This window comes from Anopheles stephensi, chromosome 2 (assembly GCF_013141755.1).
Source record: "Anopheles stephensi strain Indian chromosome 2, UCI_ANSTEP_V1.0, whole genome shotgun sequence".
In the NCBI taxonomy this organism is placed as follows: Eukaryota; Metazoa; Arthropoda; class Insecta; order Diptera; family Culicidae; genus Anopheles; species Anopheles stephensi.
Genome location: NC_050202.1, coordinates 86,510,272 through 86,537,610, shown reverse-complemented (window position 1 = coordinate 86,537,610; position 27,339 = coordinate 86,510,272). Strand labels below are relative to the sequence as shown.

At 50.2% G+C, this 27,339-nt stretch overlaps 7 protein-coding genes and 1 non-coding gene across 14 annotated transcripts in view; 3 read left to right on the top strand and 5 right to left on the bottom strand.

The window, feature by feature from the left end:
* Positions 1-8,939, bottom strand: part of LOC118505015 (translationally-controlled tumor protein homolog) — a 45,800-nt gene extending 36,861 nt beyond the window's left edge. The window contains exon 1 of the mRNA XM_036040204.1: positions 7,956-8,939. The gene's annotated coding sequence lies outside the window, so the exon portion shown is untranslated. The remainder of the gene's footprint in view (positions 1-7,955) is intronic.
* A 1,354-nt stretch (positions 8,940-10,293) lies between these two features.
* Positions 10,294-13,676, top strand: LOC118504974 (CDP-diacylglycerol--glycerol-3-phosphate 3-phosphatidyltransferase, mitochondrial). 3 transcript variants are annotated; one of them, XM_036040109.1, is made up of 4 exons: positions 10,294-10,545; positions 11,110-11,329; positions 11,644-12,760; positions 12,831-13,676. In XM_036040109.1, exons 3-4 carry the CDS (start codon positions 11,675-11,677, stop codon positions 13,248-13,250), a joined length of 1,506 nt encoding a protein of 501 aa, XP_035896002.1. In that variant the 5' UTR covers positions 10,294-10,545; positions 11,110-11,329; positions 11,644-11,674; the 3' UTR covers positions 13,251-13,676. The 3 variants fall into 3 exon arrangements, with proteins under 3 accessions (XP_035896002.1, XP_035896003.1, XP_035896001.1); XM_036040110.1 differs by having other exon boundaries at positions 10,305-10,545; positions 11,113-11,329; XM_036040108.1 differs by lacking the exon at positions 11,110-11,329 and having other exon boundaries at positions 10,305-10,545.
* Positions 13,648-15,107, bottom strand: LOC118504976 (delta(3,5)-Delta(2,4)-dienoyl-CoA isomerase, mitochondrial). 2 transcript variants are annotated; one of them, XM_036040119.1, is made up of 3 exons: positions 15,008-15,026; positions 14,689-14,832; positions 13,648-14,620 (listed from the first exon to the last, which is right to left on the bottom strand). In XM_036040119.1, the coding sequence occupies exons 2-3, from the start codon at positions 14,750-14,752 to the stop codon at positions 13,734-13,736; spliced, it is 951 nt and encodes a 316-aa protein (XP_035896012.1). In that variant the 5' UTR covers positions 14,753-14,832; positions 15,008-15,026; the 3' UTR covers positions 13,648-13,733. The 2 variants fall into 2 exon arrangements, with proteins under 2 accessions (XP_035896012.1, XP_035896011.1); XM_036040118.1 differs by having other exon boundaries at positions 13,660-14,620; positions 14,969-15,107.
* A 60-nt stretch (positions 15,108-15,167) lies between these two features.
* On the top strand, positions 15,168-18,094 carry LOC118504975 (sodium/bile acid cotransporter 5-like). Of its 4 annotated transcripts, none has more exons than XM_036040111.1 (3): positions 15,168-15,455; positions 16,326-17,750; positions 17,855-18,094. In XM_036040111.1, exons 2-3 carry the CDS (start codon positions 16,420-16,422, stop codon positions 17,922-17,924), a joined length of 1,401 nt encoding a protein of 466 aa, XP_035896004.1. In that variant the 5' UTR covers positions 15,168-15,455; positions 16,326-16,419; the 3' UTR covers positions 17,925-18,094. The 4 variants fall into 4 exon arrangements, with proteins under 4 accessions (XP_035896004.1, XP_035896007.1, XP_035896005.1 ...); XM_036040114.1 differs by having other exon boundaries at positions 15,169-15,455; positions 17,826-18,092; XM_036040112.1 differs by lacking the exon at positions 15,168-15,455 and adding an exon at positions 15,516-16,071 and having other exon boundaries at positions 17,855-18,092.
* Positions 16,134-16,205, bottom strand: Trnae-cuc. Its single transcript has one exon. It is a non-coding gene; the product is annotated as a tRNA-Glu (tRNA).
* On the bottom strand, positions 18,029-18,637 carry LOC118504978 (small nuclear ribonucleoprotein F). The gene is made up of 2 exons (XM_036040121.1): positions 18,503-18,637; positions 18,029-18,433 (listed from the first exon to the last, which is right to left on the bottom strand). The coding sequence occupies exon 2, from the start codon at positions 18,363-18,365 to the stop codon at positions 18,099-18,101; it is 267 nt and encodes an 88-aa protein (XP_035896014.1). The 5' UTR covers positions 18,366-18,433; positions 18,503-18,637; the 3' UTR covers positions 18,029-18,098.
* Positions 18,638-18,809: 172 nt separating this feature from the next.
* On the top strand, positions 18,810-19,947 carry LOC118504977 (TIP41-like protein). The gene is made up of 2 exons (XM_036040120.1): positions 18,810-18,965; positions 19,023-19,947. Exons 1-2 carry the CDS (start codon positions 18,942-18,944, stop codon positions 19,860-19,862), a joined length of 864 nt encoding a protein of 287 aa, XP_035896013.1. The 5' UTR covers positions 18,810-18,941; the 3' UTR covers positions 19,863-19,947.
* Positions 19,948-19,991: 44 nt separating this feature from the next.
* Positions 19,992-26,712, bottom strand: LOC118504972 (general transcription factor 3C polypeptide 1). Its single transcript, XM_036040105.1, has 6 exons — positions 26,546-26,712; positions 26,137-26,470; positions 25,174-26,049; positions 20,649-25,100; positions 20,296-20,579; positions 19,992-20,227 (listed from the first exon to the last, which is right to left on the bottom strand). The coding sequence occupies exons 1-6, from the start codon at positions 26,622-26,624 to the stop codon at positions 20,088-20,090; spliced, it is 6,165 nt and encodes a 2,054-aa protein (XP_035895998.1). The 5' UTR covers positions 26,625-26,712; the 3' UTR covers positions 19,992-20,087.
* Between the last annotated feature and the right edge of the window lie 627 nt (positions 26,713-27,339).

Below are 27,339 nucleotides of genomic sequence, written 5' to 3'. Positions count from 1 at the left end.
ACTAAAACGCATCCTCAAAAGACATTTGGACGTGTCTTCAGGGTGCTTCCGCTCACATACAGTCGTTGATCATTTGGGTCAGCGCAGCGTTTTGGTCGTGTTTATAATTACACACACAAAAATAGCGCTCGACTACGCGTGCTTATTGACGAGGAAGATTCGAGCCATGATTAAATTATTAGCACAAAGATTTCTCTCGACCATCAACAACGACATTGATGTACTGCCTCAGCCGCAGCCACAAACTGGACCATTTCTTGCTGAAGATGATGTCTCGCTTGAACCTGCCCAGTCGCCACAGTTGATCGTGATTAAATGCATCCAGTAGACAAGCTCGATGGAGATTTCGCGACATGGTCATGGTTTCACTTTTCTCCCTTACACCTTTCGCTGCGTTTTCGTTTGTGTACTTTAACCACCGATTGTCTGGCGAATCACGTCCGCTGCTGCTGCTTTTGAATCGCATCGTAATTAGAGATGCGTTTAAAATGCGATAATTATCATCAGCGCCATCAGTCCTCGGGACGGTGGTCTCCCCACGTCCATCGGAACGCCGCCCAGCGACCGTCCATTTCCTTTTTTATTATTCCTGTAGCTCTATTAGAGCGGTGACCGTTTCCCTTTCTAGAGGAATTAGGAGCTTCCATTTCCGCCACTCAAGGCACGCCGGGCCGGACCTAGATCTTGAACTTCGATTTGACGGTGGCGTGATTTTGGAATGGCAAGCAAACATTAAATGGAAAGTGTGCGCAAGAAGTTTGCTGCTGCTCCCGTCCCAAACGCCCAGCCCAGAAAGTGTCCACCGGACCGTCCCGGCCATTGTTTCACGCTCAGCGCAGGGAGAAAGTCATAGCTGTCAAAGTTAAAATATGCTAAATTAACGCCAACTAGATCAACAGCAAGATGGGGTGTGCTGTTTGGGAAAAAGGCGATTAAATCCAATAAAAGGGGAAGAAACGAAGATCGGTTTAGCTCTGTAACCGAGCTGTAAACAAATCTTTCTTCGACCGCAGCACGGTAGCCCGCTTACGGGAGAACTGAAACACACACACACACAAATTAGTAATCCTGGGGCCCTATTCTTCCCTGCACGGGGAGGAAAATGGGTCAAAAGTTTATGATTCGCCCGTTCACCGGCCAGCGTAGCCGACAGTGCGCCCGGTTGGCCGGAGAATTGGTACAGTTAATCAGCAACAGATCCGCCACATACCGTTGGCAACAGACAAAACATGGCCTTTGGAATACACGGCTGTGCGGAGTTGTGCGTGTGCAAGTGTTTGTTTCCGATCAATCAAATGTACAACACAACGTGTCTGGCAGTTTTGTATGCATCTTCGCCATGCCGTACCGTGTGTGTAACGGCCAGGACTAACCATCTCCCCAAACAGCGGTCCAAAACAGCACAAAGCAAACCTGTTCCCTTCAAAAGAGACCCCCTCCAGTTTGGGTTGTCGGTGTCTTGCTCCACGAAGAAGATGATGAAAGATGATGGAGATGAATTTTAATTGGTTCGCCAAAAAAAAACGAGCGGCTACGCTACCAGAAACGGGAAAAGGATTCAACTACAACGCGACCTCTTCTCGCACCAAACGTCAACCCTTGCTCTTGATGTATTTGCATAATGTCCTCCGCGTGCGTCCTCCTTTGGCAAATAATATCTCATTGGAAGTGACAGTCTTTCCGTTATTTCTATTTTTTCCACCATCACACGTCGCCTCGTTTGACACGTTGATTAACATCACGCTCGCTCGGTGGGAATTAGGAGTCCTGCGGTACGCGACCTCCACATTCGCCTGGCATTAACAGTCACACACACGCGGCGGATTGGAGATTTTCGTTGATAGCAACAATTCCCAAAGTGCATTTATAACGAAATCGCGCACCGCTTCGGATAAAGGCTCAATGCGGTCAAGCTCGGTGTCAAAGTCGTGACACGGTCACGTGAAGAAAAAGAGAGCCAACCGGAGTCAACGGTACATTTCGGCTCGTTGCGTGCATGCTCACGAGTCAGCTCACGAAGTGCGAGATATAATCGATCGGGCAAGAAATTATGCGTTTCTGCATTATGCTGGCCCTTTCCACTCGAAACGATTGTGCTAGGTAAAGCGGGAATGCTTTTAAAGTCTGATAGATTAACTTCGACCCTAGACATCGAGGTGTTAACTTGAGAAACGAGTTTTATGCCTTAGAACAAACCGGCCGGGCTGAAAGTGGAACTACGATTTCTTTGTTTGTGTTTAGGATAGGCAATGCCAACTTCCTGGTGGGATCGTTTCTGGCCTATGTGAGAATGAGCGTAGACGAGGCCAAAATCGTTCAACAGCTACCGGTGTTCCTAAACGGCAACCATTTTATTGTTGTGCCATATTGGGAATACGTGTGAAGCCGCTAATGAGGATACGTTCTAGGAGAATTGGTATCCATCTAACACTAACGTCTTTCGACTCTTCAACGATTCGGACCAGTCACACACATCAGGGCGCACAGAGCTCTTATCGAGTTGCTCTTATTCCATAAAACAGTTTATACGGGTGTTACATCTTTTCCGGATCACATGGACTCGTTGGGGAAAAAACAACTTCCCTCATCACTTGTTTGCGCTGAAAAATAGTGGCCTCCAATCGAACTCAGCGATGTCTAACCACACACCAATTTCATTAATCACTCCTCATTTGGATAGGTCCCGAGGGTATTTCCTGCGCATCGTAGAATGATGGTATTACGATCGACGACGCTGGCAAAGAATAACGACCTAGCAGCCAATTCTAGTGCAACGTGCAAACACCCCGACGATGATCGTTGGGCAATACCATGGGGCAAGTACTTAGACACGAACCCACGCACTGCAGAGGCCGGCAACAACCACTTGCCAACGGGATAGTTTGACCGGTACGTACACAGTTCAGAACTCAAGACCTCATCTTCGGCCAACACACCGTACGGTAGCAGGTACAATCGACACTTAATCGGGGTGTGTGTGCCACGCGAAGATGATTAGATCTTAGTGTCGTAGGGCGGAACCCAACTTGCGATCCGTTACGACCCAAAGTTACGTTAGCGGTGCAACGGTAGACCAGTTCCTTTCCATCGCAGTCTCTCGCGTGTTTCCACCTTCAACAGCTTGCAAGGCAATGATTAATCGTGTTCAATATGTGATCATGACATCTTATGCTGGTGCGAGATCCGTGTATCGACAATCCAGTTCGCAGATCGAACACGGTGCAACCGACCGTCGTGTCGAGTGAACGGAAGTTAGCGTCGGCGTGGCGTGTAGGATGGCGAATTTTTCGCTCCGGCAGCGAGCAAATGATCGCCCACCTGCTGTTGTTGGAAGGATTAGGGCCTAGAGGTGGCAGATCACAATGGTGTACCGGTTGGGTTTAATAGGCTTACGCTGAGGGAGGCTAATAGCAACAAACAAGCAATACGTGTGCATTGAGAAATGGTGTGCAAGTTCTTCAGAGTTTCGTAAGTAAATTAAGTACAATTTACTATCCTAAGAAAATCTGAATATACTATCCTGCCTGAGGCGAATCTTGACGGGATCTTCGGTGGGCAATGAAGTGTGCGTGGTAACTTCATTCCCGCTCGAAACGCTCGCTCGGCGATACGATCATGGCTATCGATCGACACGACAGCTTGACAGTTCTCGACTTCCGACGGCTGAAACTCGAGAACCTGACCGTTAGCACTGTAACTGTACCACGCACTCTGTATCGATCGAACCACCTTTGACGTCATCGTTTCGCGACTTGTCATCCATCCGTGTGTGTGTGTCTCTCTATTTCTCTACCAACGGAATCTACCATTCGGCAATCTTCGCCGGCTGGATCTTTCCCAGACAATTTGCGATGTTTTCTAGCCATTCATTGATTCTAGACAGAGGTTGTCTTGTACGTTCGTCTGTATGTCCCTTCACCAACCCACACAGGACGCCGAGGTTTGCGGCTAATCTAGCATCCCATACGTTGGCACACGCACAGCCGCGATCAGACCCAAACGAGCGGTGATTCCGATTAAATGAATTCAATTAGTACAACCGGACCAGTCCAGTCCGGTGGCAGCGAGCATGTTGATTCTGCGGGTCTGCATGCGACTGTGTGTGTTAGCTTTTTTTGTTTGCTGAATGTTGCTTTGCCAATAGAGAAGCCGAAGCATAGCGCGAAACCGTAGTAAACGGGTGAGCGAAGATGAAATATAATAAAATAATTTCCATTATTAGCCAAAATGGTTCACAGCGGAACGAACCTGGCCGTACACACACACACACACACACACGATCGAGCTAAATTAATTGTATTTCTGGTTCCCCCGTTCCATCTCGCAAACCCACCGAGCGGGGTTGGAATCTGTTTTCAAAACGCTTACACCAAACCACACGAACAAACCACAAATCGAATCCGTATTGAGCAGACTAATAACCGCCGTAATGGATCGATATGTTTCGGTTACGATCCATCCGAACGTGCGTTCGACCATAATATATCTCTCCCTCAAAGTATAGCGCGACATCGCATCGATCGTTTTACAGCCGAAAAAGCATAGAGAAGAAGTACGAGTGTGCAGAAGAAGAACGCACATAAACGATCGTACTACTGCTTTGCGAACACATAAAAAACCTTGAAATGGGCCTATCAGTCGTACCAACGAACGTAGGGGATGGTTTGATTATTAGAAGCACCCGGACCCGAGGCACGGCTGCTTCATAATCAGACTCGGGAAGATGTAATGTTCCAAATTCTTCCAGAAGACAATCAGGGGAATTACTACTGAATGGGACGATGATTACGGTGTTGACAGTATTGAGCAGCTTCTTGTCACAGAATCATTTCGGAGGCAACTACAGCGAATGGTGTCAGTTGCAAAGAAAACACTGTTACTTGCAAATGTGATAATACGTGGACTTTGCAGCTTGCTGAAGGATCGACACTAAAATGGAGTGCCAGTGCGTTGAGTTTAATTTCCATAAACGAACTCATGTTGATGAAGTAGTTCATTAGTTAAAATACAATACAAATTATGGAAAATAAATAAAATTTGAGCGGTGAAACTCATGGCTTTAATTTTTCTTGAGATTTTCGTTGGTATTTGTGTCCTCAACTTTCGTGTGAAAAAAATGTCTTTAAGACAGTGTCGTGCATGAAGATAATTATTCCGTATTGATTATAAATTAATTATTCCACAATTAAACTTAAAATGCGAAAATATCAATTCATTATCTTGACATAAAGTGGCCTGTTTGTGGTAGCAAACAAACACGGAACAAAATGGAAACGCAAAAGGCAATATAAAACGTGCATCACAAGAAAGTAAACCAAACAGATCACCGTTGGACGTTTAAACGTTGCGAATCAAAGCGAAAGTTGAGTCAAAGAACTACAAAACAGCTATCCAAAAATATAAGAAAAGCAAGAGAAGCTAGAAATTCAATCTACTTAAAGCGCAAGGTTCATAAAACTTGTAACTGTTTGATTTCCAGGGAAAACAGCTAAAGAAAGGGGTGTCTTAAAATCAACTTACAACTCAATTATTGAATGACCCACATTAGATTTAAATAAATACGATAAAACCTGAGTTTTTAAACACGGTTAGCGGAAGGTACCAATTTAATTCACCTAGCGACATCTCTCCATTTGGTCCAACAAAGGTTAAATGAAACCCTACTCGAAACCTGCCCTTCCAGTCAAAACACACATAATCCCACCCGAGCACAAAACAATCTTCTAAAACACAAATTAACTTTAAACAGTGAAAAGCACCGAGAGTGTGTGTGTGTGTGTGTGTGCGGGAGCTCTTAAGTGCTTCTGTCCCATTTTCAGATTAATGCTTTCCACCGATGCACAGTTTTCGGTAGCGTCAATGTCGGCGGCGTCTCATCGGGGCATTACTTTCCCTTTGCTCTCGCGCGTCCTAAAGCCCTTTTACTGTTTTGCCGCAATGGACAACCTTTTTCCCAGCATGGCTGGCTCGGCGCACTGCATCTCGTTATGTGTGTTTTTTTGTTTTTTGGAAACCAACCGCCCGTCGTTGAATTTATTTACTCTTGCCACTACTTAGAGGATGGTTTATCTTGGGAAGAGGAGTCATCTAGCTGACCCACACACAAACACATACTCACGGCCGGAGCCATGTGTTGGGTAAAGAGGCTTTCGAAGTGAGCCTCCAGCAGCGGGTAAAGTGTCTAGGTGCTTTATCGATGGTTACGGGAAATGGAGGAAGAAAGGAAAATCTTCACGCTAGTCCTAGGAAGAAATCGCGATAAAACAGTGGGCCGGCAACAAGATGTGTGCTTGGAATCTGTTGCTAAAGTGCACTTCATCCTATTCTCTCTCCCTCGAAAAAAAAGAAACCCCAAATAAGCACCCCAACGTGAAGCTGGTGCGAGGTATTTCCACTGGTAGAAGACATTTCATTTTCCTTGCGGTACCCGATTGTCGGTCGATGCCGCCCAAAATGTCAATACACTCCCGCGCGATCGCGATCATACTGTGCGCTTGCGTTTGGGGCTGAAGAAGCGAGAAGGTGAATGCTGGGTATATGATTAAACAAACGTCCCCAAAAAACACGTCCATTGGGTAGCAAAAGTAACGGCGCAGTTGGCCACGTTGGAGAAAGACGCGAAACGAACCATCACCGGAAAAAAAACACTTCTTAATGCAATGTTTATATTTGCGGGAGGAATAAACTTCAGCTTTTGGGGCGGCTGCTCGTACGAAACAACGGCAGGAAGAAGCGGCATAAGATGAGCTGTTTAAAATTGAACTTCTCCCGATGCGTGGAAGCGATGTACAGTTAGCTTGTTTGGTCGACAGTGCAACGAGACCTGCAGCAATGGTTGATGCACAGCTGCAGGACAACCGAGTGGAGATCGTACAGAGTATGGCGGAGGAGGAGGAAATTTCTCACCACCGAACTCATCATAAATGCGTGAGGCTGCAGCCGTATGCCCGAGGCGTAGCCGTGTGTGTATCTGTTTGTCTCGGTACGGCAAACATTAGCACAACGCATGTGAGCAAGCATGATGCACCCCGAAGACACCTCCCGGGGAACTCCGAGGGTTACAAGTCCGCTTGATATCAATTTGAGATGAAGGAAAGCATGACTAGAGTGGTCTAGAGTGTGGCAGCGGATCTAATTAAGACGTTTTGTGACATTAGCGATCATCGCGAGCGCTCACGGCTAAGGCGAAGAGACTTAAGTAGAAAACCTCAAATATTTCATCTTTCGGTAAAACTTAACATTTGTAAGACTTCTATCCAGCTACCTTGTAGGCAGGAAGTCGCCAGTTTTTGTTTTGTTTTAATACTTCCTCCAAATAGGAAATCTTTGCTTGCAAATCAATTATCCCCGTAGAGTGTGAAATTTTACGCAATAAGTCCACAATTTAAACCTTTCCAATGGGCCGAAACAAGGGCACACAAAAAAAGAGGATCAAGTAACGAATTACATGATGATGCTCTGAGGAAAGAAAACCGGAGAAAAGTGAACCCACGAAGATACACCCGTGAAAGCAGCAAAGGAAAGAAGATGAAAGCATAGTTTAAAACAAAATCATCCACGGGGGTCTTTTAAGGTTTTTTGAGCCGGTAAAAATCGGGCCGTATACACAGGCACACATCAACGACTCCCGCCCGGTTATTAATGCGCACCCCTAGGGTGGCCTTGGACTTAAAAAGGTTCTTTTAAGAACTGTTTTGACCTTCAGTGTGGAAGAACTTTTTTCAAACCTAACTGAGCAGAGGTATGACAGCGAAGATTTTAGTAATAGAAGTGTAAGAATATTTTTCCAAGTACCAAATTTAAGGCAACTTTGCCCTCCAAAAATAGAAACTAGAAACAAATTGCATTAAGACATCATTTTCCGGTACTAAACTCGCCACTCCTTCTCTTATAGACGGCTCTAATGGGAGAAGAAAACATGCTACAAATTAACACCCAACGAACCCACTGCTTACCTTTCGTGTGTGACATGTTATGATGTTCCGCAGCAGCACCGGGCAGCAGCATAATCGTGCTGCTGCAGCCGATCAACATAAACAGTAGCAGCTCGGGCCGGATCATGTTTTCCAGTGCGGGATCGGGACAGGCGCGATCGTGTTGATGGTTTCCTTTCATGCAGTGCGCGCCTGAGCTCTCCCGTTCTGCCCCCTTTTCCTGTTTCTGATCTCTTCCGTTCGGTTTCCTATTCCACACTTTCACAACAATGCACCACACCACAGAACTACGGGCCCGGACCGCGGGCTTCCGCTCGGCGGGACAAATCTTCTGATAGTGGGCCTGGCTATTCTGGAACCCAGCGAGTTGGAGGAGTGTTTCGTGCAGGCAAACAGACGATCTTCACAGCCGATGATGCTGGAAGATGATATGATGAAATTGGTCGCGTCTAGGCCGGGGATGTGTTGTTTGTACTGGAAGATAGTGCTCGGCACACACGGACCATCGCTCATCACACGGCAGCACACAAACTTTCAATTAAAGCCCAATCGAAGTTTTCCTTTTCATTTTTCCTCGCCACACCACACCAACCGACGCAGCGGTCGATTCCCAGCCGAGAAGCAGGGATACGTTTTTCCGGTATTTTTTTCCTGGCCACTAATTTTCGATACACACCAACACGGGAGAGCAAATTATCGCACTTTACGCATGATCTTTCCTTCTCACCATTCAGGAATCCAACAATCTTTCCAACCAAGCTAGTTCCCCGCTTGATGATCACACTTTCGTTGGGCTTTTCGGTCGGAGATCGAATGGAATTGAATCGTGTAAATCAATGAACAGCAAGCACAAAGCGTTATACGCACCACTATCAGCGCACGTCCAGAAGCGTCTTCCGGGGTGTTCAAGCTGTCGACAATCTCGAGCTCACTGACTCACTACTGCCTGGCAATGCGAGCCCCGTGAAACCAGGAAGAGCATAATTTTATCAGACTTTAGCTTATGTTGCACAAGGCACCACCACCGGGAGAATTGCACTTTAATGGTAGACGGTTGCATTGCAATTTCGCAAAACTACCCACTCCGCAAAACAATGGCCACTAATTTGAGTGCTAATTTTGACTCACAGAACGCACCACCTCACACACGATCACCTTCATACGCTCGCATTAGCACGTCGTCACAGAAAATCGGTGGTACGAACTATGAACCGGAGAACCCTTTTTGGCCTTTCTCCATATCGAACACACCGCAGCACACCCTCATCATTCATTAAAAAACTCTTTTGGTGTTGTATCCACTCGGTTATCGCTCGCCGTGAGCACGTTTCGCGACTTTCGCGACGATATGGCGCGTCGGCCCGGCTCCAAACGGCACGCAGCAGCACTGAAGGTGGGATCCCTTCTTTTCTTTTTTGCCTGACTCACACACGCCGCAAAAAACCACACCGCGAAGATAAACGCCGAAGAAAGATTCTTACGATTTGGCCAACTCAAACATAAAAAAACAGACGGTGGCCGCGAATACGTGCAGATATGCGATCGGAGTGAGGGATGGGATGGGAAAAAATCGACACAAACTCGCAAACAAGAACCAGACGGACGAGATGGAACGTGGCCATCCACTTTTTGGCGTCGTTGTGTCCCCTCGGAACTTGTAGCGCTGGGCCGCACCGGAAAAGGAGTATCGTATTTTGATGTTACTTTCGGAGCCCGGCTCTTCGCACGCACTTGCTGCTGTGCTGTAGCAGGCGTAGCAGGCGGTGAGCGTATGATCCCGATCGTAGATTTCCGTTTCGCCAGATGAAATTGATTCTTTCGAATTCTTATTTTTCGCAGCCGCACACAATCGAAACTAAGAATTGCACTGTCCTTTCGTTTTCTTTCACTGTGATCCAACCGAGGGGGGGGGGAGGGGTGCAAAAAAAAGGCACGGAAATCAACCAAAAACACCGCTGCTTACTGTGCGGAGCTCGCAGAGCAAAACCGACGTGCGTCCACTCGCACCAACGTGCAAATCGGAAATGAATGAAATGAATGGAGGCAAAATGAACGGTGGAGTGAATGAATGGAATGAACACAGGGAGTTGTGGGGCATTTTCACGCAGCACAAAAAGAAAGACGATTATACAAATGCAAAAATCAACATCTTTTCTTCGATGAAGATAACAAACCGATATCGAATAGATTATTATTTTTGTTTTGTAATTGTAGAGCACAAATAAAGAAAAACGCAAATGAATTCATTTTCAAACGGTTCTCTTTTTCACCACCGATGTGGTGAAACGGTAAAGTATCGTGGTGAACAAGTTTTGACTTTTCCCCTACCGGTTCACCGTCTTTTGACAGTTCATATTTCACAACATAAATATTGACTTGTATCGGCGCTGCAGAGCTGGTCGGTATTGCAGCTACTCCCGCAAGGTGCACACTTTTCGCAGCATAAAAACGTACATTCTCGGAACGTTACTGCGCGAAAAAGGGTCGGATTTTCGTGTCGAGAAGCGCTAGCACACAGGTTTCCCGCTGAAGTACTGCCCTGGTTCGGTATCAACCGTAATGGTAGCGTGTGATCGATTCTAATCATGAGCGTAATCGATTTTCTCCTAAGGTAAGCAACATTCGGTCCCAACCAATTTGTTCACACCCGTCTATCCTTTCTTATCCCCTCTTTTGCTCAAGCTATGGCAGGTTTCCGATTGGAAAAGTGTTTCAATTTTCTACACCCCAGCCTTCGTCCTGTTGCGTTGTTAAACTCTTTTCCATTAGCTCTGCTGCTGGTGAGATGAATTATGAGTTCCTTTTTTGTTGTTGTTCGTGTTCTTGTTTCTTTCATTACGCGAGTGTACACGGTGTATTACGGTATCGGTTTGGTTGACGAACTCAATACAAGATGCGCATTGAGCTTGTTTTTGTTTTTAAAAATAGACCAACGCTTGGTTCCTCCTTTCGTGCCTCGTGTCCTGTCTTTGGGCACAACAAAAGCGGGAAGCACAACCCGCTTTGCAGAAAGCGGTGGCAAACCAACGGCTACATTACACACCTGTCCGATGTACCAGCACGCCCGCCGTTCACTCGAATATGGACCCCGTTTCATTTTTCCCTTTTTTTGCGACCCTTTCCAACGCTTGCTTGCTCTCATGTTCCCATTTTCCACCTTACTTTTCTCATGCAGCAGAAACAGTCTCGTAAAGTAGGAGAAGCACACAAATTGCCGATTGCCCGGTGCGGCACCGGTCCGTTTTGTTATCCTTTCTTCAATGCTTTCACACTCGAGAACCGTCAAAATTTAGTCGATTTTCTCCGGCACGGCAACGATCTCTTGAACCATCGAACGAGCGTGTGTGGGTTGACCGAAGCCCTGCATGGTGGTGTAGTTAACGGACGGAACGGAGGTAAGAATTTTCAATTTTATGTTCCCTTGTAATCAGTACTGTTTGGTATGGCGTGCGTTCCGTTGCGTGGATAGTATGTGCTAGAGCTGCTTGCCCTGTGTGTAGTAAATGTGATTGTTCGTAAACGCTTTTGGATGGAAAGGTAATCGTGTTTCTATTCCATCGATCTGTGTGCGTTTGCTGGAAATGCCTAAACAACCCACCACCATATAACCCGAAAGTCGCCCGGGTCACCTACGATTGAGACGATTTACATCCGTATCTGTTTTTTTTTTTTCTTCTTCAATTGTTCCTTCCACCCGCCACCTCCGCAGCTGGCAGATTATACTACAACCCTTGCTGAAGATGATCCGCCGACTGTTCAGTACGCTCATTGCGGATTATCCACCGGCGGGCGAGTTTTTGCCTTCGGCGCCTCATCCCAGCAATCGGCAACCTTCCGGCACTGAAACGGATCTAGTGCCACCCGCTTTCCGCACGAGCTCGTTACAATCCTTGAGCTGGCTGCACGCGATCTCGCCCTGCTTTCCCGTATCAGGCGACTGTATCGAGGTCATCCGCGAGCCGAGCACGTTCTACAACACACTGCTCGACAAATGTTCCGTCGCGCGTCGAAGAATCATGCTAGCCAGTTTGTACCTCGGCACGGGTAACCTCGAAACGCAACTAGTGGCCGCAATCCATAAAAATCTCCGCAACAACGTGCAGCTAAAGGTGGACGTACTGCTAGACTTTACGCGAGGCACACGGGGCGTGCGGAACAGCCAGACCACGCTGATGCCTTTGGTCGAGGAGACGGATAACTTCCGCCTATCCCTGTACCACACGCCGGTGCTGCGTGGACTCACGAAACGGCTCGCACCGCCCCGATGGAACGAGCTGCTCGGCATACAGCACATGAAACTGTACCTCGTGGATGACACGGTCATCATTTCCGGTGCGAACCTATCCAACGATTACTTCACCAACCGGCAAGACCGTTACGTGATGATCGAGGATCGAAGGCTTGCCGATTTCTATGCCAACTTCCTGTCCAAGGTGCAAGAGTTTAGTCTTACGGTGGGGCGAGACGGTGCTACGCGACTGCACGACACCTGGACCATGCTGCCGTACAAGTGTGCCCAGCTGGAGTTTGCAACCGAAGCGCGGGATCGCATCCGAACGTACTTCCGGAGCGTGATGGAGGAGCAGCGGGCGGTTTGTAAGCGCGAAGACACACAGCACGCGGACACGTGGATATTTCCCCTGATCGAAATGGGACAGCTCGGCATCCATCATGACAGTTTGGCTACGAAGCAGCTGCTGTCGGGGTGTTTAGCTGGCTCACGGCTACGGTTGGCGACGGGATATTTCAATCTGACGGAGACGTACATGAGCACGCTGACCAACGATTGCCAGGCACAGTGTAACATCCTCATGGCACACCCGAACGTGAGTAGTTTGTGCGGTGCGGGTCAAGGTCAAATAGCACACTGACGACCCTTCTACGCTATCCTTACAGGCAAACGGATTCCTTGGTGCAAAGGGACCGGCTGGCGGTATACCAGCAGCATATTCGCTGCTGGCTCGCAAGTTTCTCGAAATGCTCAAAGCGTCCGGCCAAAGCCATCGGGTGGAACTGCTAGAGTACGAACGGCCCGGGTGGACGTACCACGCGAAGGGCCTGTGGTACTATTTACCCGACTCGCCCCTACCAAACGTCACGCTCATCGGTTCGTCTAACCTAGGCGAACGATCGGTCAACCGCGACCTCGAGGCACAGATCTGCATGGTCACCAACAACGCTAACCTGCAGCGCAAGCTCGAGACGGAATATCAAAATCTCCTCCAGCACGCGGCCACGGCCGAAACGGACCTAATCAACCGACCGGTACCGCGCTGGGTTCGTGCCGTCGTCGGTCTGTTTCGGAACTTTTTCTAATCTCGCGCCGGCAAGGGCAGGTCCTTTACACCATGGCATCACAGACGCCATTCTCATGACGCCGTTCCGAACAAACTCTACACATTCACACAGGTGGATGATGGACACACGGGTGCCGGGATCGGGTTGTTAATCAAGTCGGAAATCTTACGGTTTCGGTCCGCGCGCCGTAACATAGCTTAGTTTCGTCTCTTCGCATCTGTGCTAGCTTATATCGAGCAGAAAAAATATCTTGTTACACAAGTTTGTTACCGTTCCAGTTCGGTTCGTACCCGGGTACGGCCAGTTACCAAAGCTACCGAGCAATAATTGAACAGGCTGCAGAGGAGGGGGTGTGGACGGAGGTGGGATAGAGGATACAGTTCCTTCGTTTGAATTTAAAAGACGTTGTTTTTAAAACAGTAAAACCTAGCGTACAAAAACCAACCAGCCACACCCGGCGTCTTCACTTTATTGCTGACCATTCGCCCCTGTTCCGTCGCGTTACAGTTTAGCAAACACCGGCGTTTCCTTGCTCTGCGAAGCCATAATTGCGTTCAGGAAGTCTTCGCTCTGCAGGTTAAGCATATTAATTCCCCGGATATGATCCAATCCCTCCTGCACCGTGTGATCCGCTGAATAGACCAGATTTTTCTTCGTTCCCTGCACGGCAATCGGACTCTTGCTGGCGATCTCTTCCGCCAGCTTCATCGCTCCCTTCAGCAGCTCCTCCCGATTGTCGAACAGTCGCGAGACGAGCCCATGGCTAAACGCTTCGTCACTGGCAAACCTGCGCGCGGTAAAGCTAAGCTCACGCACCCAGCTCTGATTGCCGACGACACGCGGGAAACGCTGCAGCGCGCCCACATCGGCCGCCAGTCCGATGTCAACCTCTTTGAGCGAGAAAAATGCGTCACGTGTACAGTACCTTACGTCGGCCGCCGTGATTAGGTTAAGGCCCGCACCGATGCATGCCGAATGTACCGCAACGATGACCGGCTTGTAGCACAGTTCCAGCGAAGTAATACAGTCCTGGTAGAGTTTAATGGTTCCCTCGAGCAGCCGGCCACGTCTTCCGACCTCCTCGATAGCGCCCAACTCCTGGCCCAGTTTCATCATGTCGAACAGATCGATGCCGGCCGTGAAGTGTTTGGAGGCGCCACCCGACAGTACAACCACTCGGCAATCCGGATCGTTGTGCAGCTGTTCGAAGCAATCCTTGATTTCCGTCCACAGCTGCCGATTAAAAGCGTTCATGCGATCGGGCCGGTTAAACTCTACGTGCACCACAAACGGGCTCGGTGTCGTCAGTTTCAGTGTCTTAAAGTTGTACTTTTCGGACGCATCGGACGAGCTTTTGGCCGCCGCACAAAGATTGCGAGCGATGGGCGCTACGGAATTAAACGATCGTATCAGTTTGGACTCCATTTTGTGTGTGGAATGTTCAGCATCCAGTTACCTGCTCCCGGTCGGGCCATCGTTTTGAGCGTGGAGAAAATAGCGCCAAACGCAACCTTGTTCATCTTGCCAAGTGATTTGCAAGTATTTCAACTCTGGACTTTGATCCGACTAGACACGGACGGTTGCAATCAGCTGAATCTGGCTGAAGAGGAGAAGAGAAGCAGCAGATATGTGATAACGGTACAATTGCTGCCTGCAGAGAAACGTCAAACACGGCATGTAAACATCATTGTTTATGTTTGCGTGTTTTCGTTTTGTTTTCAGGCAAAACAACTTACATATAATTTTAAATACTCTAATTTACTGGATGAACTGACGCAAAGTTTAGTGGCAAACTTTATTTTTATTGCTTTGTTGTATTTTCCGTGTGAAAGGAATTAAAACAAATGTGTGGAGTGACAGCAGCTGCAGTGCGACATTTGTAGGGTTTCGCCGTGATGCCGATGTAGTTTTGTTCACTATCGTAGTTTTTGCATTCATTCGTTCCAGGTATAGCCGAGAAGAGCATTGTTTGGCGCTATCATTCTGCAAATTGCAGCGATTGGAGTGTTTACAACGGTGCAACTGTGAAAAGGCTGCTTCTTATAATTTGAAAGTCTGCATTCTACGCACAATAAAAAGTGTGTGGATTTTTTTGAGCCTCACTGTAGCTCACCCTTTCGAAAGTGTAGAAACGCGGAGTTTGTTTTTCATCACAAGAAGTTTTACTCCCCGTAAAGCATAAAATATAGTGTACGTGGTCGCGATGATTGGTGAATTCTCATGGTAATTCGACTTGCTGCACATTTGTTCTGCCGATAACACCTGTGGGACACTTTCGACGTTGGCTGGAATGATGGAATTATTCCAAAACATCACCGTGTTTAGACTGTGTAGGAGACAAGCATGCAAATATGCTGGAAAGTGTTATTCGTCAATTCCTTGGATAGCAATTAGTGGGAATGCGGTTTCAACTATTGTGCAACAGGTTCCCCGATGCCGAAGTGATTCTCTTGCCATGAAAGCGGATTAGATTATACCACACTCAACACTAGTGAGGCACACTAAGATGAAAGATAGCTAGCGAGTGGTGGTGCGGTATAACATAGTCTCTAACCGTGATAAGATTTCACGATGTGTACCTCCGATACGTCTTCTGGTCTTGACTGGATGTTGTGCTCTACAAACAAAAACCGACGCAATCAGTGCGAGCGCTCGTTTCTTCCGTTGAGGAACCGGCAATCATAATTCGTAGATAAGGTCCAAACAACCAGTCTACTACGATCGTTCGTTCGGGAGGGGTAGCATTTGTCATAATTAGAGGCACTGATTAAACAATCAAAGGAAGCCGTCGATACGCAGAGGAACAGCAGCACTTGCCGTTGTGATTGATTCCTACCAGGTCAAAAAATAACTCCTGAAACTCCTGAAAAATAACTCCTGAAACTCGTGAAAAAAGTGTTTTTCCCATACCGGGAATCGAACCCGGGCCTTCCGGGTGAGAGCCGGATATCCTAACCACTAGACAATATGGGACTGTCGAGAGGAGAGCGTAGCAATATGAACAGTTTCCACGCAACATTTGACACCTGTGATGCATATGTTCGTACCACTTCATCGCGCTAACCCGACCACATCTGCTGCTTTCTTCCACAGAAAATCCATCCAAATCTCAACGAACCGGTGTGCTTGGTAACGCGAACCAAAGGCAAACGCATCCACTACACGTAATTTAATTCCATCGAGTACAATGGCCTGTCCCTTCTATAAGCTGCTGCTATTCGTTGCCCTACTGATACTTCAAGTGATAGCCACCTGCAAAGCTACCCTAATAACCAATCACGATGAGCAGGATAACGATGGCCGGTTGACCATTAGTAGTAGTGTGGACTGGGAGGCGGCCTTCGATCCACCTAATCTTAACATGGACATGAGTACGGTGCGTAACGTAACCGTACGAATCGATCACATTAAGCCGACGGATTTGGACGACATCCGCACGATACAGTTGAGAAGCGAGCGGGAGCACGTGGCCTGGGTTGAGAACGGCACGATTGTGATAGAACCGCTCGTTGCATCTACCGCGTACAATGGATCGTTTAACATCGTTGCCAACTTTCTCGGACAAACGAAACTATTCGTTGAGCTCGTTCGCAAAAACGGTTCCACTGAACGCATCAAATCGTCCACCCTGCCCGTAACCGTCATCCGTCCCGAGCGCGTGATCGATCATGTATTTACCGGTTCGGTTATCCTGCTAATCTCGATCCTGTACATCAACTTTGGCGCAGCGTTGGACGTTGGAGCACTGAAGCAGATCGCACGACGGCCCATTGGCCCTGTGATTGGGTTCGTCTGTCAATTTGTATTCATGCCACTGCTAAGCTACGGACTGGGACATTTGCTTTTCCCGGACAACTACGAACTGCAACTGGGTCTGTTCTTTACCGGGGTTTCACCGGCCGGTGGAGCGTCCAACATCTGGACGGTGGCGTTGGGTGGAAATCTCACACTTTCCATTGCCATGACCACTATCAGCACGCTGGCTGCGTTCGGTATGATGCCGCTCTGGATTTTCACCCTCGGTCGTACCATCTTCCAGCGCGCAAATCTTGTCGTACCGTACATCCGAATTGCCTATACAGCCGTTGGCCTGATTGTACCCATCAGTGCCGGGCTGCTTATACAGCGTTACTGTCCCCGGTTCAGCAGACTACTGGTGCGCATCCTAAAGCCCATGTCCGTGATACTGATCCTGTTCATTGTCATCTTTGCCATCGTAACGAACCTGTACCTGTTTGAGCTGTTTTCCTGGCAAATCATCGTCGCCGGGCTGGGGCTACCGTGGATCGGCTACTGTTTCGGATTTCTGGCGAGTCACCTGATGCGTTTACCTCTGGCCGATTCACTGGCCATCTCCGTCGAAACGGGCATTCAGAACACCGGCATCGCCATCTTTCTGTTGCGCTTTGCCCTAGAGCAACCAGCCGCAGATCTCACGACGGTGATGCCCGTGTCGAACGCAATCATGACGCCGTTGCCGCTGCTCTTGCTTCTGATCGGTCTACGACTTCACGCACGGTAAGTTCTGTTCGGTCGTGCCGTGTTTCGAGTGTGTGGCTCTGTGTGTGTTTTTGCTAATTTGACGTCCTCAAGCCGCAACAACCACTATCATTTAATTTCAGAACGAAGCGACGCGCTGAAAACAGTCTGATACCGAAAACTGAGACGGACCCGGTAGTGGCAGCCTCCTAGCAGCACAGGATACAACATACGATACAATCTTTTCTGGTGGTGGTACAGGCGGATTAGACTACTCACACTCTCACACGCATATTAGCTCATAATGTAGAAAGTGATTTGTTTTTTTTTTTTTTTTGTTGTACATCGAAATACAAATGAAGCCGTTTATTCTAAACACTACACACGTTAGTCTCGCATTTCCCCTTCCTCGTCTTCGTCGTCTATGCCCCGTATGTACAGCACGTTGTTACACCGGATCAGCACCTCGCCGAGGTGTCCCGTGTTCTGTCCGTCCACAAATTCTTCCGTGTTTGCTAGTTGCATGTTCATGTACCCATCGACCGACACGAGGAATCCTTTATACTCGTGGCCCCACTTTAACTTTATGATTACGGGCTTGCCGGTGAGTCCATTGAGGAAAGGTTTCGGGTTTATGGGCATCGCAGTCGCCATCGTGATGGGTTGTTGTTTGTTGTTTGCCCTTGCTGAATCCGTCTACACAAACGAAGTGGCTCCACTTTCTGCGGGATGGTTTGGAACACCAGCGATTACAGAGAGGCAGGGAAACAAACAAACGTCTTGCAACAAACCTTAATTTACAGGAGCTGGGAAATCTTGTACAAACTTGGCGTCTTGCGCGAAGAGTTGTTTTTCTTCTCGCAAACGCTGCCGGCGGGAGGCTTTTGACAGTTGGCGAGAGTGATTCTCTGCATGTCAAATGTGTTGAACGCAACCATGATCGCGTGGGTGACAATAGTTTAATAAAATTTGCAAACTTAATTCAGATGCAATCAATTGATGTTAATTTAGTAAACATTCTTTAAATTTCGAAAGCAGCAAGGAAGATGGTTAAAAAAAAATAAATTTTAAACGAGCACTTTATCCACAGTGGTTCACCCGCTATGCAGGAAAACGTCAACAACAGAGGTAGATAAACGGGAAGCGCTGGGCAGGACGCTTGTTTACATCATTTCTACCGTGAATTCGTAACGCTACGCTACGCATCGAGAATAGTTTAATACATACGCAATGGCCACCGCAGTACCACAAGCCGTAAGTCCCGTATGACGAATTAACAAACTCCCTCCATTAACAGCACATTCTTCACAGCCTCCGCAGGTCATGGGGGAAGATGGTCTCGGGCCGGTCCGTTTGCCGGTGGATCGAGAATCGTACCAGTTCGACGATTGGACGATCGGCTACACCAAATCGCACATCCTCAAAAGCGTCTGCATCAATGGCGAGACCTGTGTGGCCGGCGAACCCGGCTGCTGCGAACTGTGCGTGTACAACTTTGCCCTCGCACTGCCACATCTGCCCGATATGGTGTTTCACAAGAATGTGCTCCGCATTAGCCATGCGTCCGGTGCGCAGCTCGAGTTCAATCCGCTCGACGCACTGAAGCTGGTGCGCAACGAAAAGCTCGATCTCAAGGTGGCCTGCTCGGACGAGTGGCGCGAAAGCCGCCCGGAAGCGGCACACACGTCCGACAAGGTGAAACCGTTCGACTGGACATTTACGACCGAGTACGCGGGCACCACGAACGACCGTTTCCGTGCCGAACCGACGGAACAGCGCATCGACATGTTCAAGCTGATGCGCAAGGAAGAGATCCTGTTTTATCACAACCTGACCCTGTTCGAGGACGAACTGCACGACCACGGCATATCGTTGCTGTCGGTGAAGGTGCGCGTCATGCCGTCCGGGTTCTACATACTGCTGCGTTTCTTTCTGCGCGTCGATAACGTGCTGCTCCGAAGCAACGACACCAGATTCCATTATGAAAAGGGCAACGATTACGTGCTGAAGGAGTTTACGCACCGTGAAGCGAAGGTGGAACAGTTGAAGCACATACCACCGGCACTATTCACCAACCCCGACCATATCGTGGACAAGCTGCCGGTAGTGCGGAAAGTGAACGAAAAGCTAACGATTGTAAAACCGGAATAGACGGGCTGGTTGGCGATTACCCCGGCCGGTCGGGTCTGTGATCAGCGCAGCATGCTAAATAAATTCTCCGTCATCACCAATGACATTCTCGTGCGTGTGTTCCATTCTGAGCGATCAAACACAGATTGATTTGAGTGCTCGAGAAGCAAGCCCAAACGTACCAAACTATTCTATGTATTGTGATACTGCAATTAAATACACACCAACCTCCCGTCCCCCAAAAGCTTACGTGTTTTTACGCACAGGATCGAAGATGTCGTGCACGTACTTGCGGTTCTCGCCAATGCAGAGCGACAGCGTGCTGAGTGCATCCGGTGCCACCTCTACGAAGGTTTGCTCGTCGGGCAGAAATTCCGTTGGCGGCACTATAGATGGACATGATTGTGGTTAAAACAAAAGGTACTTGTGCGCCCTAAACCAGCTAGCTACCTACCAACGGTGGCCGGTGAATAAGCGGAGAAAATCGTCTTCTTTACAGTGCATTGCATGGAATGGAGCGTAATGCAGCCGTAATGTTGTAGCATCTCCAGCAGCTGTCGCAAATGGAACGGTGCCATCATGTTGTATCGCACAAACAGGACGCTCAGCGGTACACCCGGATGGGCCACACAGTACAGCAGGATCGAGGTAAGCCAGCGGAACAGCAGCCGCTTGTTGATTATGCCATCGATTCTCAACCAGGGTGCCATCGCAAGAAGCATATACTTTCGCTGCTGCCTAAAAACGACCGGGTAGCAGCAATCGTTCGATTATTGGTCCACCATCTCGCCACTCTACTCGACTCACCTATTCGACGGGAGGAAGCTGCCATCCGAGTCGTCCGGTCGGTGCTCTTCGGTTGTACCTGTTTTCGCCCGCTTAGCCGCACGCTCGTCCACATCCCCGAGCGCGGTTCCTTTTCGCTTTCCGCTGCTGCTGCTAGTTTCGGCGTTCGGTTCCGGTTTCGTTTCCGGCACCGGTGCCTTCGTTAGCCACTCTTCCACATACTGCCAGTGCACGTAGGTAATGGAACGGAACCCGGTACGCAGCAGCAGCTTGAACCCGCACAACGCCTGCAGGTGTTGCTTTAGCTGCGCATGGTTGGGGAACTTTTCAGCCAGCTCGAGCACACTCACGCCCAACCGCTGCCTGGACTCGATGTACGCTAGCAGGGCGCTCGCGTTTGCATTACGCTCGATGACCGCCATCGCCTCGTGCAGCGGCCGTTCGAGCTGTTCCATGGCGGGCCACAGTGCATCGCTGGTCAGCTTCAGCAGCAGCTCCCGGCGCCGTTTCGCTCCGTCCGGCAGGAAGCATCGTGGCACGTTCCACTGATCGTAGGCTTCCCGATCGGCGAGAGCACTCGGCCCGTGCCGTTCGACGATCGAAGCCGTCTTCATGCGAATGTGTACCTTCCGGATCAGCACTTCGTAGAAGTTGTGGAGCTTGAACACCTTCTCGCTCAGCGCCTTAAGGCTCTCGCCCGCACGCGCGTCACCCGGCTCCGATTCACCGCCATCCTCGTCCTCGACCACGTTCGCCATCTCGTACCGATCGAGCCAATTGTACTCGGGCGTCTCTTCGTCGAAGCGCAAACATTCGTCGACCAATTCCACCATGTTGGTGATGCTTCGCACCAGGACCTGCAGCGTTTGGCTGTGCCGGTTCACGTCACGCTTCTGCTTTTCCGTCCACCGCTTCCGAAAGTCGGCCATGTATTTGTTGAAGAAGGGCAGCAAATTCTCTTCCCGCACCTCGAACATCATCGCCGCGTCTACCCGGGCTTTCGAGCGGTTCGACCGATCCGTCCCGTGCTGCTTGACGCGTGCGAACAGCTCGTGCCGCCGGCGTACCGTCGAAAGGCAGCGACCGATCAGATCGCCGGCGTTGCCGGTCCCCGCCCGCACCATCGAGCAGACGCAGCTCGGCAGCGAACAGGTGGCCGGTTGGCTTTCGTCGATTTTGAACGTCTGCACGATTAACCGCCGGTCCGGCACGTGCAGCTGCTCGAGCAGACAGAAGAAGTGAAAGTACTCGATCGGCAGCTTCAGCAGCTGCTCGACCGGATGTGCCACGTACTGGGAGGTAACGTCCATTTGCGGTGCGAACCGCAGCTTCCTGCCCGTCACCGGCTTCTCGGTCGGTGCTTTAAAGGGAGGACACCCGCCCGGCTTGTTCGGCACCTTCCCCGTGCTGACGCTCGTCGCTTCATCCGGTCCCGATCCGGGGGTGTCCCGTTCGGCCAACACGTCCGAATAGAACGGGACCGTTTCCTTCGTGTCGGCTCGCACCTTGATGTAGTCGGACCCCTGATCGATGTGCACATCGACCCGGCCCATGGTGAGCAGTTCGCTCAGCAGCAGCACCAGCCCCTGTGCATCGTCGTCGTACGCGTACAGCTCGTCGTAGCGGTCGCGATCGAGCAGCTGCATGTACTGGCAAAAGATGGGCACGAAGAGGTCGAAGGGCAGGGACGTCATCAGCTGCTGCTGGTAGTGGATCGACACGTGGTAGAGCTCGCGATCGTCCGTTGCCGGGGTGTGCGTCACGAGCAGCTTGGTCCCGACGCCCTTCAGCTTCTTGTTCAGCGATACCAGGTGGTAGCTGCGCATGAGCCGCATCGCACCGGTCAGGATGCTTTCCGAGTACTCCCGGTACACGTTCTGCAGCGGTTCGGTCGTGCGCCCGTAAGTCACGGCACTGTGCATCAGTATCGTAAGCTTGTACATCTGCAGCTCCTGCAGCGTGGCCGGATCGGTGGCATAGTTTAGCTGCTTGCCGGTGCTGCTTGTGTCGGTAACGTTGAACCGCCGGTACAGCTCGTCGACCGTATCGGGCAGGAAGAACAGGGACGCCTCGTGCGATCGTGCATCCTCCGTGGTGATGGCACGTACTCGCGCTCTCGCATGCCCACTACCCGTTCCCGCCTCAATGCTGCCGGGGATAAGATTCGAACAAAACTGCCGGACCATGTGCACGAGCTGCACGAAGTGAATGCGTGCCGCGACCATGTAGTCCTCCACGTCTTCGAACCGTTCCCGCAGCTTCTTGGCGAAGCCCGGTCCGAAGCGGTCCGCTATCAGTGGGTTCTGCTTCGTCTCCTCCAGACAGGTGCGTATCGTGTCCGCCACTCCCGGCACCTTCTTCACCATGTAGAGCACGCGTCGCTGGCAGGCGCGCGACGTTTTGCACGCCGACCGCACATTCGCCCAGTGCAGCACATCGCGGAAGGTGGACGAGTTCACCGGGCAGGTGACGCTGTGCGTCGAGTACAGGTAGAGCTGCGCCACCCGGCACATCACCAGTATTTGATCCTCGGCCCGCGACCACTTGACGCGCAGGTTGGACATCTTCTTGAGCGCTCGCTTGTCCACCTCGTCGCAGCCCTCGCGCCACCGGCGGAGCGTCAGTTTGCGTGGCTTAACGACGCGCTTCCGGATCTGCTTCTTGCGAACGTACTTCCGCGGTACCGCTGGCATGACGCTAGTAGCCGACGGTACGGCTGGCTGCTCCGCCCCATTGTCGTCGACCGCGGGGGCGTTTTCGGTTTGCTTTTTCTTCATCTTCAGCGACCGGCGCACAACCTTCAGCCGGTGTTTGTCGATGCGGTGTCGGTACTGCGAGGTGTTCAGCATCTTCTGCCAGTTCGGCTTGAGGTGCATAAACATTGCCTTGTCGAACCCGGCGGCACCCTTTTCATCGCCCGGCGGCAACTTTCCGGGTCGATCGTTAAGGGCGGCCGTTTCTTCCGTTTGCACGCGGAGCGCATCCACCATGGCCGGTTTCGAGTGGACGTGCTGCACACACACGACCCGCCCGATGGCCGTGTTGCGCGAATTGAGCCGCGTCGACATCGCGATATCGTACAGCTTATCCCAATACTCCTTCACGTCCTCCATCGTTTCGAGGCGGAACTGTATCCGCGGGTATTTGCGTGCCTCGATCTCGTGATAGCCGTCCTTCGACCCCGTCGTGTCCAGCAGGCAAGCGTACTGGTTCACGTACACGTACGTCTGGTCACGCGTTTTGCGGAGCTGCGGTCCCATCTGCAGCAGGCCCGCGTAGCACAGCAGCTTGGTCACGTCCAGGATGGCGTAAATGTAGCGCCGCTTCTGCAGCAACTGCATCCGTATCGGGTCGGGCAGATGCTTCAGCAGCGTGTACTTTCGGATCGGATGGTTGAGGTAGTAGTCGAGCGCCGGCGTGTAGAACGAGTAGGCACAGATCGAGCAGAACACGTAGATCGGCATGCGAATGACCACATCGATCAGCAGCACCCAGCCGGACCCGTACCCGTCGTACAGGTTTAGCGGTGGGATGAACATCTTCCAATCGTTCGTATCGCTGTAGATCGGCGACAGTTCGTGCACGTCCACGCCGTCCAGATCGATCGACTTCAGCTCCGTGACGTCCAGCTCGCGCGAATCCCTCGGTTGTACGTGGGCCGTGTAGAACAAATACTCGTGGTACAGCTTCATGCGCGGACACTTGGGCAGGCAGCCATGGTAGCCGCGTAGCTTGGTCGGTTCGCGCGCCACCGTCCCTCCGTCTGGGGCTCCTTTCAGCTGCGTTTGCTGCAGCACGATGCGCGACTTTGCCATCGCCATCTTCGACAGTAGCGCGGGATGATCGACCGTTATCTTCGGATCGCACACGTACACGTACCGGTACTCGCGATCGTCGCGCCACAGTTTGACGTGAGCAAACTGGACCATCCGGTCGGCGGAGAGCCGATCGATCAGCCGCATTAACGATTTGCTGCAGGCCGTATACTGGTTGCCCACCTTCATCTCCGTCTGCTTCAAGCTTTTCAGTATGGCCTGCGGTTCGATCGCTTCCTCTTGCTTCACGAGATCGATGATAAAGTTGCAGCGCTGCAGCACCTTCTCGCTGATGGACTTCGTGAGCACGGCCGTCGAGATCCGTTTTTGCGCTTTCTTCTGTATCAGCTTGTCGGACAGTACGACCTCGGTGATGAAGTTGTCGTGCAGCGTACTGTCGAACGCGTTCCGTTCGGCCACAAGCAGCATGGACTCGTTCCCGAGCAGGGAACTCCCGAGAGTCTCACTGACCATGCTCGCATCGGAGACGGGTTCACTGTTGTGCTGTCGGGTGGCCGCCGGTTCCTGTGCCATTACGTTCTTGATGGCAGCAATCTGCGCTTGCTGGCTTTCGATCACGTTCATCTGGTTCGAGACGAACTGTGAAACTTCCTTCTCGAATACGGCCGACCGGTGCGAGTGGCCCGGGATGAAAAATCTAAACAAAAAAAGACAAAACTCGGTTCAGTTTTTCAGCGCTAGAGAAAGGAGCATACAGTCGAATCGCTTACTTGGATGTTCGCTGCCTGCCCTCGTCCACCGTCATGCTTTCGATGCATTTCAGCTTGGACAGATTTTTGACAACGGCGCGCGAGTTTAGCTTATCCAATCCCATCGCCTGTGCCATCTCCGACTGCGATATGCCTTTCCCGCCGTGGTTCGCTATCACATTGTAGGCAACCTGAAGCAGCGGCACGTCGGCGTAAATGGCGTCACTGTCCGCACTGGCCAGAAAGCCGTCCTTTGCCTCGGCACCACCGTCCTCGGCCCCTTCACGGGCCCACACATCGTACACGTCCGCGGTTGGATCGATGAGCCGCATCACGCGAATCATCTTCTCGACACCGCGTTTCGTCATCCACGAGCTTTGCGGTGCGTCCGGGTACAGCGTACGAAACGGTACCACCTCGTCCATTTTGATGTAGCGCTGAAATTCGGGCGAACGAAACAGCTTCCCGGCATCCGGTTTGTTCAGCACCATCAGCTTGATTTCTTCGTAATCCGCCATAAAGTGCTCGCGCCGCTTCAGCTCACTGACGACGCGCTCCACTATGAGCAACTGCTTCGTTTTCATCTCCGTGTAGTAGCGTGGCAGATGAAACACCATGCCCTGGATGCTCGTGTCGTCGATCCGGATCGAGAGATTCTGGCGCGTGATCAGCTTTGCTGCACTCAGCACCTTGCGGTGGTAGAACAGTGAGCTGGAATCGCCCGAAATTTGTACCAGCGAGTATTTGCCGTGCGACGTTTCCCCGCTGAACCGGGAACGGCCGATCCATTCGAGAATGCAGTACTGCATACCGGTCAGTTCGGCGGTACAGTTTGGAACGATCAGAAACGATTCACGCATACGCTGCGATGCTACTATGACAAATTTACGACCATATCTGCGAACGAAAACCGAACCATATAGAAGCGAAAACGTTAGGCGAAGTGCCTGTGCCTATGCTGTTGTGCTGAATGCTACCAGTTACCTCAGTTCCGCTTCGAAGCAATTGATGGTGCGTAGCTCATCGCGGGGGATAAGTGTGCGCGAGTCGTATTCTTCGCACGATCCTCGCACTCCATTCGCTTCCACCAGCCGGTACGCGAACCGATGGCCGGGAAACTCACTCGGATGGACAGCGATGCCATTTTCCGGATCAAGGTTACCGAGCCGGTTAAAGTGCGCGAAAGGTTTCCGTTCGTTCAGCAGCAAATAGAACTCAAACTCGGGATTGCGCAAAACCATCGACCAGACCGAGCTCATCAGCTTCGGAGGCAGCGGCATCGGCAGCTTCAGCCGGATCGCGATGTGGTTCCATAATGCTAAGATAATTCAGAACAACAAACGAGAACATGGAAAAATGCGCCGAGCGCGTTGCATCGCAGTAATGTACTCACAATCTAGCGTACTGCCTTCGAGTCCTTCTAAACTTATCTCTTCATTCACTATCGATGGTAATGATGCGTTTGGTAGCATTTTACCAGCGCACTTTGAGTGAAAATTGTATGGCACATAAACGCCGACCGAAAAGCGAAAACATACGACGGCCTGTTTGTTTACATGACAATATCTGTCACAATGACAGCTGAATGACAGCGCACAGCTGTCGGTCATCATCAAAATCTGCTTAAAAAAACGCTTAGTTTTTGCATAAAATTTATTGAAAAATGCGCTATTTTGAGCATTCGGCAATCGGTGCAAGATTTTAGACATACAGAACGAAGTTTAACAAAATAAGGATTCGTAAAAGCCATGTTAATAAAGGCCCCTTTATTTATTTGATTTCATGATGCGCATGCTAGTTTGTGTTGGTGTGCTTCGCGATTCATTACGATTTGAATATACCGTTACAGCTGGTATCGCATCCTACAAATACACTGTTTTTCATCATGAATTGTGAAAGGATCTTGTTTTTTGAAGGTTGTTTGTTTCAAGAATATAAAATGCAACATGTTTCGATTTATTCGATCGATTTATTAAGCTAGAAAAGTGTTGTGTTTTATTATTATTTAGCCTGGTTGAAGCCTGTAAGGTAAGAAATGTAATTTTATTTTTCATTTATAAATGGACCATGACCATGCCGCATTTCTGAAAAGAATTTAGCTAAGATGCAAGTAGAATTTGTTGATAAGCTTCTCCAATCGCATGTACAACATCGATCGGAAAGATCGCTTAGATATCACTCTACTTA

Coding starts and splice junctions, on each gene's coding strand:
- LOC118504972 (XM_036040105.1), bottom strand. CDS start 26,624: ATGCTACCAAACGCATCATTACCATCGATAGTGAATGAAGAGATAAGT. Junction 26,050..26,136: donor TGCTTCGAAGCGGAACTGAG/GTAACTGGTAGC, acceptor TTTCGTTCGCAG/ATATGGTCGTAAATTTGTCA. Junction 25,101..25,173: donor GGCAGGCAGCGAACATCCAA/GTAAGCGATTCG, acceptor TTTTTTGTTTAG/ATTTTTCATCCCGGGCCACT.
- LOC118504976 (XM_036040118.1), bottom strand. CDS start 14,752: ATGAACAAGGTTGCGTTTGGCGCTATTTTCTCCACGCTCAAAACGATG. Junction 14,621..14,688: donor GATGGCCCGACCGGGAGCAG/GTAACTGGATGC, acceptor TTAATTCCGTAG/CGCCCATCGCTCGCAATCTT.
- LOC118504974 (XM_036040108.1), top strand. CDS start 10,520: ATGAGCGTAATCGATTTTCTCCTAAG. Junction 10,546..11,643: donor GTAATCGATTTTCTCCTAAG/GTAAGCAACATT, acceptor CCACCTCCGCAG/CTGGCAGATTATACTACAAC. Junction 12,761..12,830: donor TCCTCATGGCACACCCGAAC/GTGAGTAGTTTG, acceptor CTATCCTTACAG/GCAAACGGATTCCTTGGTGC.
- LOC118504975 (XM_036040111.1), top strand. CDS start 16,420: ATGGCCTGTCCCTTCTATAAGCTGCTGCTATTCGTTGCCCTACTGATA. Junction 17,751..17,854: donor GGTCTACGACTTCACGCACG/GTAAGTTCTGTT, acceptor ATTTAATTTCAG/AACGAAGCGACGCGCTGAAA.
- LOC118504978 (XM_036040121.1), bottom strand. CDS start 18,365: ATGGCGACTGCGATGCCCATAAACCCGAAACCTTTCCTCAATGGACTC.
- LOC118504977 (XM_036040120.1), top strand. CDS start 18,942: ATGGCCACCGCAGTACCACAAGCC. Junction 18,966..19,022: donor CCACCGCAGTACCACAAGCC/GTAAGTCCCGTA, acceptor CATTCTTCACAG/CCTCCGCAGGTCATGGGGGA.